General features: G+C 45.4%; 1 protein-coding gene across 2 annotated transcripts in view; it reads right to left on the bottom strand.

Moving 5' to 3' along the window:
* LOC118285938 (SAM and SH3 domain-containing protein 1) overlaps window positions 1-13,122 on the bottom strand; it is a 45,643-nt gene that overhangs the window by 11,984 nt on the left and 20,537 nt on the right. The window contains exons 1-4 of one of the 2 annotated variants that reach the window (XM_035609926.2): window positions 1,321-1,594; window positions 1,069-1,197; window positions 466-516; window positions 37-89 (exon numbers count right to left, since the gene is read on the bottom strand). In XM_035609926.2, the coding sequence (XP_035465819.2) occupies window positions 37-89; window positions 466-516; window positions 1,069-1,197; window positions 1,321-1,329 (242 nt within the window). In that variant the 5' untranslated portion in view covers window positions 1,330-1,594. Of the gene's footprint in view, window positions 1-36; window positions 90-465; window positions 517-1,068; window positions 1,198-1,320; window positions 1,595-13,122 lie in introns of those variants that run through there. The other variant, XM_035609925.2, reaches the window with a different exon arrangement.

The following is a 13,122-nucleotide window of genomic DNA, read 5'->3' as shown; positions in this document are numbered from 1 at the left end:
AAATAAAAACAATGAATGGTTTCCTTTTTTTTTTACCTTCTTTCCGTCTCTGGAGTGGACGTGGCACTGCTACTGAGTCCAAGGGATTCCTTATGGAGATGGAAAAAAATAAGGGACGAGTTTGAATACATACAGAGAAAATGCTTTAATTTCCTGAGCTTTTTTTTTTTTTAAATCATTGCATTTTCCTTCAAAGGAAAGATATGTAGCAGACAAGAGGAATTTCAGGTACTTAAGGAAAATACAAATCTAGCTATTTGGTGCCGATAACACCCACTCATTCCACTGGTCACATACTGTATATTTGAAATACAAGAACAGTCTCAAGGTTTTTTGAGTTTGGTTTTGCTCAGGACACTCATGATAAGGCAATTCCCGCGGCTCTTATCAGCCTGCTTTGCTGACGCACGGAGAGGGAAGTCGCCTCCACCCGGGGTCTGACACACCGAGAGCCCGGACGCTCACCTGGATCTGCGAGCGGAGCTGCACTGATGCGGCCGCTGACTCAACCTTTCCCTGTAAAAAAACACATGCAAAGGGGGAAGTTGAGGACTAAAGTATAGTGTCATCGTAAGACAGGAATAGAAATAATAATCAGCTCACTCTGCGTCAGCCGGGCCACACTGTGGAATAACACCGGTTAACAGAAAGTGAACACAGTCGCGTCGTTGCTGAAAGACTAACGGGCGTCTGACCTTTTTGTTTGCTTCACAGTTATTTACGGCGTAAACAGAAACAAGTTGAAGGAGCAGTTCAACATTTCAAGAAGTACATAGCCGCTGAGGGTTAGATGAGTAAATCAATACTACTTTCATTTCTGAGTTTCGCGCTACTTCCACATTACTACATTTTCTGTTTTTAAATGCATCACTGCTGCTACGTTCACACCTAAAACGGAGAAGTTTCTGTTTGGGGAAAAACGGAACTCGCGTCCTGAGTGGTTTCTTATCAGACACTGCTATAGATCTCGTCCCTTAAACTTTAATATGTGCCAATATTCAAACATTCAAGTCCCCAAGATGCCAGCGGAACGACAACAAAAACGACATTTGGCGCCGACTGCTTTACCATCTCCGCATCGTGCACTACTTTGCGCTTCCGCAGCTCCTCCATCCTTTCACACACGTCACTGGGGGAGGTGCCGTAATACCGAGAGTACTCCTGAGCCAGGTCATCCAGGTTCCCCACCGAGCCATCCTGCAACAGATAAGAAGCGCACACAGCAAGATGTGAGCACACAGACCAGAGGAGGGGAAAACGACACGCCGCCGAAGTTGAGCAAGCGGCCAAATAGTGGGAGCTCACACTGTAAACACTGACCACTGTCATGATGAGCCATTGTTCCCAGCTTCAGGACGGTGAGCAGCAGCAGGGCAAACAGCCAGGGAACAAAAGATAAAGCACCGGGAGCGTAAAGGCATCAAGAGACATCCTGCTGAGATATTGCCTCTGACTTGGCGGGGCTGTCGTCTTCCTGCCCACTGACCCGTCCCCCCCCCCGGGAGGCCGCGGTTCAGTCTACCGTAAATCACAAGGAGCACAGGAGTCACTCGGTCACACGGGTCTTGGATGTAACCTCTCTTCACGTTTCCTACAATTGTGCGCGCCGGAGTTATGGAGTGCCATAACGACGAACGAGATAGATCATTTTCAGAATTTTATGCGCTGAATTTTATGACCTGGTGACCTTTGAGACGAGAATCAAACACAATGGGCTGCCGGCTGGTTTCCTCGTCAGGGGAATGACCCTGGCCCGGGAACTCAAGAGGTGTTTTGAACCAGATAACTCAAGAGCTCACCTGTGCTGCGGGGAAGGAAGCGCACAGTCGACGGTTCTCTGATAGCACCTGCCTGCCGCCACTGAAGACAAGGCGTCTGCCGCGGTGTAGAGAGAACCTCAACAGTAAAGTTATGGGCCCAGACATCGCGCTAAAGGGATCGCGTGTCATGTGATCCACAATTAGTGTGTAAAAGTGATTGAAAGCAGCTGATTTGAAGAAGAGTTTATCCAAACCTACGTTGTGCTTTTAGTTATATCGGATCAAATCCTTCCCCGAAAGTTTCAGGACCCAGTGGAAGTGGCGACAAGAGTATTTATTTCCCCATTTCTGAGGATGTTCATCCGCCACTACAAAAAAGTAATTCTTTTTTAAGAGTGAGAGCGTTTTTCACCAGCTGTGCCACAGCACTGTTGAGGCTTAAGCTTACAGCCTTTGAATGTTTTTCTTTAGCTTTATGATCGACAGGATCCTTCTTTGTTTCCCATCTACCCTGTGTGTTTTTGTGTGTGTGTGTGTGTGTGTGTGTGTGCTTGTGCGTATTAATTAATTTGCGAAACGAGATGCTGCATACAATTGCTCGTACGGAGATGAATGAGGTTGAATTGAACTGGATTCAATTGAACTAGGTTGCCCATTTCAGCATTATTTTTCTGCCGCTGTGTGACCAGGAGGCGTGAGAATACGCAAGACAACTCGTGTCATGAGTCATGGCACCAAAGAACTAAAGACAATAAGACAAATAAAACATCCAACTGTGGGCATATACAATGTGTATTTCAGTTCATTTTTAAAGACCGGACAGTAGAAACACATTGTCGAATCTTCCGTAATGGCGATCCAGAGAACTGATTAACGCATCACCATCACGCCGTTATTATTATTGTGTTTAAGTCAAGTATGCAAATGTGCCTGCTGACGACAGTCCCCCGCAGTGTAAACTAATACTGTGGGCTCCCTTGTCTCGTGGCATGATGGACTGTGACTGGCTCAACGGTCCAGCAAAGAGAGCCATTCATTTGGTAAATGACATGCCCCGGGGTCGAAAAAAAGAGTGGCCTGGCTGCTTTTCATACAGTCAAGAAAAGCGGCGGACTGAGAAGCTCTGCACTGTGCCTGGCTGCTGCAGCTCTTCTGCCTCCACTGATCCACATAAACAGCCTATTGTGACACGTCCACATGATATCGAGTGGCTATTAGACACGGGCTGCGTGCGTACATCCCCCCTTTTGCAGATGTATGTAAACACAGCCTATGCATATGAGGAAAAAAAAAAAAAAAAAAAAAACTGATCTGAATATTAAATCAAACAAGCAACACGAGTTCCCCTTCTCGTGCCCAAAAACCTCTTGCGGCACGCTTGTTTTGGGGGAAAATATTCCAGTGTGCTTGTCTCCAAATTAATGGTCTCGAAGCCAGAAAGCTTCAGCATGAGACATAAAAACCACAGAGGCTTGAAGAGGAGAGCGTGGTGTCACATTTCTCAGGGCGCTGAGCATCTCGCAGGCAGACAAAAGATCCACGTGCCCCCCCCCCCCCCCCCCCCCCCCCACCCCACCCCAGGGCACCAAATGTCTAATGAGTGTTTTTACAGTTTCTCTCTGTCCCGTCTCGTCCTTCAGGGCAACAGAAGCATCGGCAAATAATTCCCACGGCTTTGTCGCCGCTTTGAACGAGAGGCGGCACTTGGAATCGTCCGTCAGCACCAAGAACATCAGAAGGTTCAGACTATCACAAGACTGTATAATATTCCGTGATTGACAGCTCCTCTGATGGTAAACATCCTGAGAGGATGAACATGAATTCAACTCCATTTTGGTCCGGAGAGTCTGCTTGTCAGAAGATGTAAACCACAGTCCACATCTGGACTGATGCAGCAGGAGAACATTTCTGCCAAAGGGGGCTTTTTTTTTTTAAAACCCAACTCGCCCGAAAAGTATAAATCAAACTCAAGGACTTGAACAAGCCTAGTCAGTCATCCGTCATTAATCCATTACCTTGATGTAAGTCAACTCTCACTGCATGACGCTGGTTAAGCGGAGAATCCCATTTTTTATGAACATCCCCGACTAAGCCATTAAAGACTTCTGTGGAGGTCAAAGAGTGCCGACCGATGTTTTATCAAATGATCATGTGAGCACAATCGCCGACCTGCTTTAAAAGTCAACTTTTCATTAAAAAAAAACAACAGAAGTTTAAAATGAACTCACAAAGTTGTCGTCTGAAACATTTTCCCCTGATCAAATCTTCAGAAAAAAAACGACCAGCTCTAACCAAAGGACCGCATTCCAGTGCGAACATAAAAATACACTCACCACAAACCGGGACCTGGCTGCCAACAGTCGCGACCCAGCGCTGGAAGCGGCTGCTCTCCGGTTCCTCCGCGCCGCTCTAAGTGAAGGGCTTCGTTTTTTGGAAACTGAACTCGGTTCACTGAGCGGTGGACGAGGACATCCTGAAGTGGAGGGGAGGGGAGGGGAGGGGAGGGGAGGGGCCGGAGTTCACCGCGCATAAGGAGCGGGGGAGTTTTGGTTGAGGGGAAGGTTTGGGGGGGGTGGGGGGGGGGGGGGAGTCGCAACCACACATGACGCCGCTGGGTGGGGCCGCTCTGCCCTCTCCAGCTGCGGCCCGCGGGGACCGGCTGACTCACATGGTCAAATAAACCACCGCCTCTTATTGTGCGCGAGTGCGTCAGGATGTTTATGTCTGCGGCAGGCGTGAAAGCGAATGTGTCAGGCCATTATTGTTTTTCTTGTTACAAGAGATGCGGAATATTGACCCGTCGTCATGCATCACTCTCGCGGAGATTTTATGAGGGGGCTTTTATGATTTCCCTTTTCTGTGGAGCCTTTTTCTTAAATGAACACGTGTGTGCGTGTGTGTGTGTGTGTGTGTGTGTGTGTGTGTCTGTATTTATGTGTTGGAGCGGAGACTGTGTTTAAGTAGTTATAGGGGGGGTGGTGGTAATTCAGCGATCTAGTCTGGACCATGCAATCTTAAGCTCTTTCGCACACTGGGAGCCAGTGTGAAAACATTAGGGGAATAATGTGATCAGTTTTCCTGCTTTCTGTTAATAGTGTAGTAGTCTTTTTTTTTCTTCAGTTTGGAGATTGTGGATTGTTTTCTGATTCATGCCAAAATGTTTCTCTATGGAGAATCTGTACATCAAGAGAGCGACACGATAGCCAAGAAGCTCACACTGATAATAAACATTTGGCACTAGGGTAGATTTGCAGGGGTTACAAATACTCCAATAAGTGAACTAATAGATGTCTGTACGTTAACTCCTGTAACTCAGATGCTTTCTGATCACTCGAAGTCTGTGCACCAGCAGGTGGCAGCAGATTGTAACTCAACATCATTCAGCTACTGACTGGTGTGCCAGTGATGTGAGGACTGTAGGTCATGATACACCGAGTCGCTGAGTGAAATTGGACACACTGAAGTGGAAACTAAATATTTGCTTCGACTCAGAGAAGAAAAACTCAGAAACTACTTAAAGCCCTCAACTTTGAGTCGAGCCGTGCAGTAGAAGTACACAGATCGAGAAGAAGCAGCAGCAGCAGCAGCAGCAGGACTTTCCTCTTGTGCTCACTGCTGTAGTGTTTCTCCACATACCAACAAAGGCATCTTGACATATCCGTAAGGCATCAAGTAAGCATCAAGGGTAGTGACCTCGTTCGCTTGTAGTATTAGTGAGATTAAGTGAGGAGAAATAACCCCTCAGCATCTTTGTCTAATCGTGACCCTGCCGCCTCTCATCTTCATCTTCAGTGACTGACCTCTGACTCCTGAGCAGCGAGCAGCAGCAGCAGCAGCGGGACGTCACGACGCCGGTGTCAGATCTGCGGCAGGAGGCCGCAGATTATGTCGAGCTGCAGACGGACGGCGGAGGCGGTGGAGGGGCGCGTTCTGCGCGCGGTGCCAAAGGGCCCAGGCAGCTCATGCCGCAAAGGGCAGCTTTCCGCCTGGTTACACAGCAGTGGTCCGCACGTCACCTCGGAACACAGGGGTTGGGGGGCCTGGAGACGAGACGCCATTCCTCCCCGTCAGCCAGCTCCTTTGCCATCATCATCAACTGCATCCCTGCGCTGACCTGGAGCACCTGAGCGGACTCCAGATCCCTGCCTACAAGCTTCGATCCCTGTGGAGAACGCTCTGTGCTCAGGACGCGACGGGCGCCATCGGTGCATCGCATATCGACGGACACAGCGTCCCATCACATTGAACATTTCTAATACATATCCTCTGTATTTAAGTCCAATTCTCAAAGGCCAAACCTGTCATGAAGCTAATATTTGAATTGCGTGTTACAGCTTCTCCTCTGAGGTTTTGTATGCGATTCTTGAGTTTGAATATATGAGCTTCACTGAAACTGGAATCACAAGGTTCTAAAAGCAAAATAAAAAACCAGGCTTAATTTATATGTGTCTATATAAAACGAAACAAACGTAAAGGACACTAAGAATTTTATTTTGTATCTTTGTGTGTAACACTGATAAGTATTATATCCACATTACATGGTAGTTTTATTATTTTTCACAATATGCTTGATCACATAAAGTATCCATACATATTTATACTGACGTATATAATAGATTATACCAAATATATTTAGTTTTTCTACTATGTCACTTTAATCTCCACATATGACCAATGGTTCATTGATTATCATAAACCTCATATGCACAGATTAGAAATTAGTTAGTCCGTCTCGCTGACTTTGTGAAAACAAACCCCCAGAAATATATTTCAGCACATATTTTAGTTTAAAGCAACAAAAAAAAATGTTTTACACGTGTGCAAAAGATTCAAATTCACACATGCAGAAACATGAATGCGATATAAAACTGCAGGCTGTGAAATTAAAATGAATCGCGTCAAAAGCACGAAATATTAATGACCCCTATTTAACATATACAGGGCTCCCTGAAGAGAAATAAACGGTTAGTGGAAGAGCTGAACCGTTCACGTCTGAGGTGTGAGCGGATTGTGACAAGTCCCAAATGAGCGTTTGACGAGGGGGGGGGGGGTCGTCACACTGCGACATGCATGGTGTCACTCAAAGACACACACACTGAGTATAGAATAACTGGACTTGTTTGAACTGCAGTGGAGCGAGGTCTGCAACACACAGCACTTTTCATCCCGTCAGTCACTGAGCAAATCCCCCCGCCCCCAGTGCTGACCGAGACAGAACCGAGCTCCAGTGCAGAGGAGATTTGTAAAGCTTTCCTTCCGAACGGGATGCAGATGGAGCGAATGTGACCAAAAACAGGGTTTTCACATTAGAAAGATGGTCGACGACTACTTAGCAACACTCGCTCTAAGTGGGTAATGGGGTTATTTTTTTTTTTTGCAAAACGTACACACGCAATAAAAAATTAAAATCTACAACACTGTCAACCGCTGTGCTGCAACAAACAATGCGGATCATGCCACTGAGGGAAACCAGCCAGGGGGTCCGGATTAAAAAGAGGACGCTAGTGAGACTCTAAAGAAGATTAATAGGGCAGACAGGAGGCACAGACCAAACCTTTTGTCTACCGCTTTAAATCTTGAAAGTCTGATGGGGATTTTGAACATTAGCTACAAAGAAAAAACAAAAAACTACACAGCCCAAATTTAGATTCAAGAAACTACAGTCTCCACAAAGCCAACCGTTCACACTTGGAAATATGTTATAATCTCTTATTACAAAAGCACCCTGTGGATTGTGCTGGACTTGTTTTGGCGCAGCCTGCCCCTACTTCCTGAAGCGTGTTTAACTCAGCAGTTCGGAGATCAGTCGGTGAATCATCTCCTTCATATTTCAGTTAAATTACATGCGTGGAAACTAAGGAAATCCTGTGCGCATTAGGTCCCCTCCGGTTGGCAGTGGGGTTTTGAATAGGATGGGGATGTCCCTCTGGATTGTTCCCGATCCGTGGAGCATGTTTAATTCAGTGGTGCTGAAAACAAATGCGTAGAAACCTCCCTGTTAAAATTCAACACCAATAGAAAGTATTCACATTTGTGATGACGGGGACTGTGAATGGTTCTGGGTTCCGTGGTGGAGCGGCCTGTGGGTTGTTTGGGTTCCTTGGACCATATTTAATTCAGAGGTGCTGAAATCAATTCACATGCCCATCTCCCCCAATGCCAAGGGTAATTACCCTCCTGTGATCCCCTGAGAAAAGGCTGCCAGCTCGCCACGTCCCTGGCTGTATTGTCAGCGCGGCCGGCCGGGCCCCGCCCCTCGCAAGACCACAACATCCATGATCCTCCTGTGAGATTACAATGGAGGAGTCAAGGGCAGCTGTCAATCATGAGACGTAAGACCCACGAGGGGGGGGGGCCCTGAATGAGGCCATTCAACAGGGTTGGACAAACAAGTGAATTGGTCCAATCAGGGGAGAAAATAGCCTCCGGACATTTCTCCTTTGAAACGTTTTGTGGGAAAAACATGCCGAGGAGACATTCACTTAAGTTGGAAAACCAGCGTGGCGACAGTGCACGGCAGTGAGATAGACCCGAGGGAAAGACAAAGACGAGACCTTCCAGCTCAGATGTGACTGATGTACAAAGGATAACAATGGAGGCTCATGAATGAGTTTACTGGTGTCTGCGTTTGATTTTCACTCAGACAAAGTGGTGCAGACAGCTCCCAGCAGTGACACATGTTGTTCCCGAGACACTGACCGACATTTCTGAGGGAAACAAACAAAAACTGTTGACCTACCTCTTGGAATTACTTTTTAAAAATTGCTCTCAGACATGCACATGGGGTCCGGACATTTTTCCTTAAACTTTACCGGTGGGGGTTGCATGTGAGATTACAAATGTTGCCCACACGTGCGCTGCAAACCTGAATTGGACACATCGTGCAGGTCCCTGTGCGCAGAAGTCAGAGCGCGTTGATGACATCCCTATCCCGTCACCTGCGACGTCATTCGAACGGTGCCGGTCACCTGCATGCTCGACCCAAGCAACACTGCCAGTCCTCACCCCAAACCAAACGGAGCATCTCCAATAGGTGAGAAGGCGTCTCACATGGACATTCTCCGGCCGTGTGCTGCATGTGTGAAAGAGCAACTCCAGGACGATGTCCACACACGTGAGTATTCATACGTGAGAACAGCTTTCTGAGAACTGCGATACACTTCAAAACATCCGGGAGACCACGCTCACTTCTTGGCACACGTCCTCCTTTTGACAACCACTGACATCCCAACAGAGCGGATGACAACATCTCCTGTCCGACCCAATTTACCTCCTCCTCTAAACTCTCAGATGCCCCGTGTCCTCCTCTGTCATTCCAAGGACATCCACCTTACAGCCACGACTGCATCCATTAATGGACGTTAACTGCGGCCAGCCAAGCGTGCGCTGACATCATAAGAATTGCATGAGGATCTATGGTGAACCTGAAAACCCATTAGAAAATAGCAAAAACATACAAGGGAGGTCTCGCTATCAGTGTCAGGTTTGCGACAGATGAGATGCGTCATCTGCTTATCATAGGGCAGATATCAAACCTTGATTTCTAAGGCTTAAATATTCCTCTCAGTACTTCATATACTGGTAAACAGTATTTATAATTAATGCTGCTACAGTTTCATATATATTTAAATACAGTCACAGGAGAAACTAACCCTTTGAATTACCAGCATTGATGTATACATTTGTCTTATAACATGGTCTGATCTAAGTTACAAAAATGAACAACACATAGTTAGGTAAAACATCTGCTTCAACTCATAAAAAACACATTATTGCATTGTAGACTAATGACAAAAAAAAGAAAAACTTGTCAGAGTCACTCAATGAAACGAATATTGATGTGTGGGTGAGACCAACTCTGACTCATAAAAACCTTCCTATGTAATAAACGTCAAATCAGTATTCAAAGGATTTGTTTTTCAACACTGACACTGGGACATTGATACGTCACCATGTGACAATGTGACAGGCAACAATGCTAACTAATAACTTCCAAATTCATGAAGATGACCCCCCCCCTTCTCAAGAAATTGGCAAATCACCTGAAAACTGCATGTAACAGATAAAGCTAAAATGGTGCAATGCAAGCGAAGTATAATGTCGACGTCCGACTTCTGTCCCACCTCGTCAAGGCGTCCAAGCTTCAGATATCTGATGGTAATTCTCAATGGAGAATTTCCAAGCCCCCAAAACAGCATTGGGACGGCCCCAATGCATTGCGACTGATTGGAATTCAGCCCTCGCTCAATATCTGACCCTTCTTTCAGCTGACATCGGCGCCAAGGGTCTAAACCTCCTCACAGTCTCGTTTTGCAATTACTGTAGTGTGCCTCAATTAAGTTTCATGGTCAATTACAGGATGGAGCGTTTACTCGTAAATACTGTAGCAGTTGCAACTGTAAAAAAAAACATGAGAATATGAGTTTGGGATGTAACAATAAAATAGTCCCTTGTTCCGCTCAAAAACAAGTGAGTACAATTCTGTTATATGTTTTATTTCATTACAATTTAATTTTGAAAAAAGGCATAATTGTGGTATCTCTCCTTCAGTCGCTGCAGAGAAGCCTTTACAACAAACTAAAACTTGTTTATATTTACACCTGCAATTGTAATAACACCAACGCACTTTAATAATGTAGAAAGCTTGAACTGTTTCCAGTCAAGCACTAGCACTCAGGACCGAAACAAATTCAAGAGTCGAATGAATTAATAATGCATTACAAATCAAATCCCTGCTGTAAGCTTACTTCACACAACAACACATTCTGTGGTTGCCTAATGCAATTTAAATGAACTAATACGACGAATTAGTTTTAAAAAGCACTCCAATTTCAGGATCAATATCTTAACAATATAATAAAGGGTAACAAAAATAAAACAATGCTCCCTGGCTTAGTTATGCCACTGTGCATACACTCGTCATCACCACGAGAACTCCAGACATTCTACCTCCAGACGCAAACTGCTGTGATACGTCAATGCAGTTCGATTTATTCCTTCCCAGGTTCTATAATTGTGGAGCAGACGGGGCGTTCTGATCGAAAGCTCATCCAAATCGGCCTCTCGCCCTCTCAGAGGGATGTCAAGCTTCGGTGGCCCGTGGATCGTTTCCTTGATTGAAAATCTCTACCTCTCGCTCAAGCCATTTCGTTGGCGTCTCCGTCTTCCCTGTTCTCCTTACTCGCGACCTTTGGTTTTTCTCATCTCTTTCGTCCCACTTTCCTTTGGTCCGAATGCCTTTCCCCCTCATTTCCTCGGCATTGTCAACCCCGTCTTCCCACCACTTCAGACTACAGTTGGATGCTTCCATTTGCCTCATGATGCATGAAAAAAAAAAAAAAAGGTATTATCCTGTAGTGTGTTCATAAATCCCATTCTCTGAGGTTCTAAATTAAGACCCATGCATTCGGATATTGAATGCGGATAATAGAAATAGATGATACATACAGTGCATACGCTGAGCTTTAGTGAAAGCCTTTTTCTGCCCCGGAGGTGAAACAAAGGCCATGACGAGGTGAGGAAGAGATGAGACAATGAAGTATTTATAGAAGTAGACGTTTTTTTTTTTTATTTAATCATTGATGACGTGTGACAAACGTCAGGACATGGTGATGTACTATAAAGTAATCTGAAATGAATATGACTGGACTGCCTCGGTAGGTAAAGGTTAGAAATATCAACGCTGCCGTCCTGGTTTTCTAATAACACGGGGCCCAGCTGAGCACATTTTTTATCTCCTTCCAGTCGTTCATCCATGTAATTTCACTTAAGCAGCTGAGGCTGCGTGGAAAAGGTGGGCTAATTATTTATTTGTCTCCAGCAGCAAAAGGGATAGGCAGCTGTTCACATGGCACACTGTCCGTGTCGCAGTACAACTACTATGGACCAGGCTGCATTCGCCCTCATCTATCTTGAAATCCAGGTGAGACCCCTCTGTGGAATAGGGTTGATGTATTTGAGTCATTTGCAACATTTGTTATTGCTGTACCTCGATATACTGGTCAGACAACGAACGAAAGGGAAAAAAAACAAAACAACGACTGAGGTTTGAATCTCTGCTGTTTCCAGAGAGATGTGGGGAGAAATCACGTTTCCAGGTTTCTGGGTTTCCATGTTTCTCCAGACGGACATCAAAGATGTGGTAAACGGTCAAATGCGCGACTCCTCTCTCCCCGAGTTGTTTGAAATCTGGCGAGCATGCGCGACGCTGACACAGGTGCCAGAGCCGCCGGCCAGGCTGAACAATAACAGCGTTTCACGGTGCTCGCTGTCCACCGGGCATCGTTTCGATCAGACGCTCAGGGTTAGTACCACAGATGCTGTTCACATGCTATCACAAGAGGCCACACAGAGTGCAACGGATTTCTTTCTTTCATCAGCCGAACAGTCGGTGACGGTCTCAGAGGGAGTGTCCGTAATCCGACTCGCCGTGCCGCGCGTGAGGTTATTTAGTGGGACAGCAAGTTGAGCGGTTTTGATAATTGTTGTTTTGTTGGACGGAATAAAAAGTCAAACCTATGGTCCCAATCGCAGAGACGGATTTCATCAGTGGAAGTGGGCCAAACATTGTTCCTCCGGGGAAACGGATGAATTTGGTCAAATTAGTATTTGGTCTGTTGGTCACGAAGTGGAAAACAATTGGAAAATGGTTTGTATTTTCATATTATTTTCCGCGTTTTGAGGCCCACTAATAAAAAGGAATACTAATTGACTAAAACTTAAAAAAACAAAAAGCTCCCAGCTAAAGTCTTGTAATGCATTGTTCAAATTCAGTTTACTGACATTTTACAGTATTGTAGGTGCTGCATAAATCTCTATGGTCATTTTGGAGGCTTCAGTTTGTTGTGCTATTCAATCATATGATGATGATCCCCCCCCCCATCATATTTAAAATAGTGATGTTAGGCTTAACAGAAACATTCCATGTCAGTTTAACACAATAGTGCTCGACACAATCCTCAAAACCGATCATCAAGTTGAATCAACACCTCTAAGACAAAAACTGAACTGAATTATAATCTTCATGAATGTTTTGCTGCACTGTTGTATTCAACTGAATTAGTTTGAGCTATTTGCGGACCTAATAAATTGGCAACTGAACATTTATCCACCATAACATGTCAACATAACATGTCACAATACATATTTTGTTTGTCCTTGTTTTGGGGGCTGAGATCACTTTTTTCTTTCCATGAGAATCAGAGAAACACATGATGGACATAATACAGACTTTTGTTTGGTGAAATTTTTTTTTTTTAAAAAGCATCCCTTCCCGGAAGTGATGTGCAGCGCAGATCTGCTGAAGTCCTGCAGGTGCCATCACGCGGTAAAGAGAGTAATAGAAACGACAGCTCCCTTTACT

Source organism: Scophthalmus maximus, chromosome 15, assembly GCF_022379125.1.
Source record: "Scophthalmus maximus strain ysfricsl-2021 chromosome 15, ASM2237912v1, whole genome shotgun sequence".
Lineage (NCBI taxonomy): Eukaryota > Metazoa > Chordata > Actinopteri > Pleuronectiformes > Scophthalmidae > Scophthalmus > Scophthalmus maximus.
The sequence above is the reverse complement of the archived record's forward strand: the minus strand, read 5'-3'. Positions and strand labels throughout refer to the sequence as shown.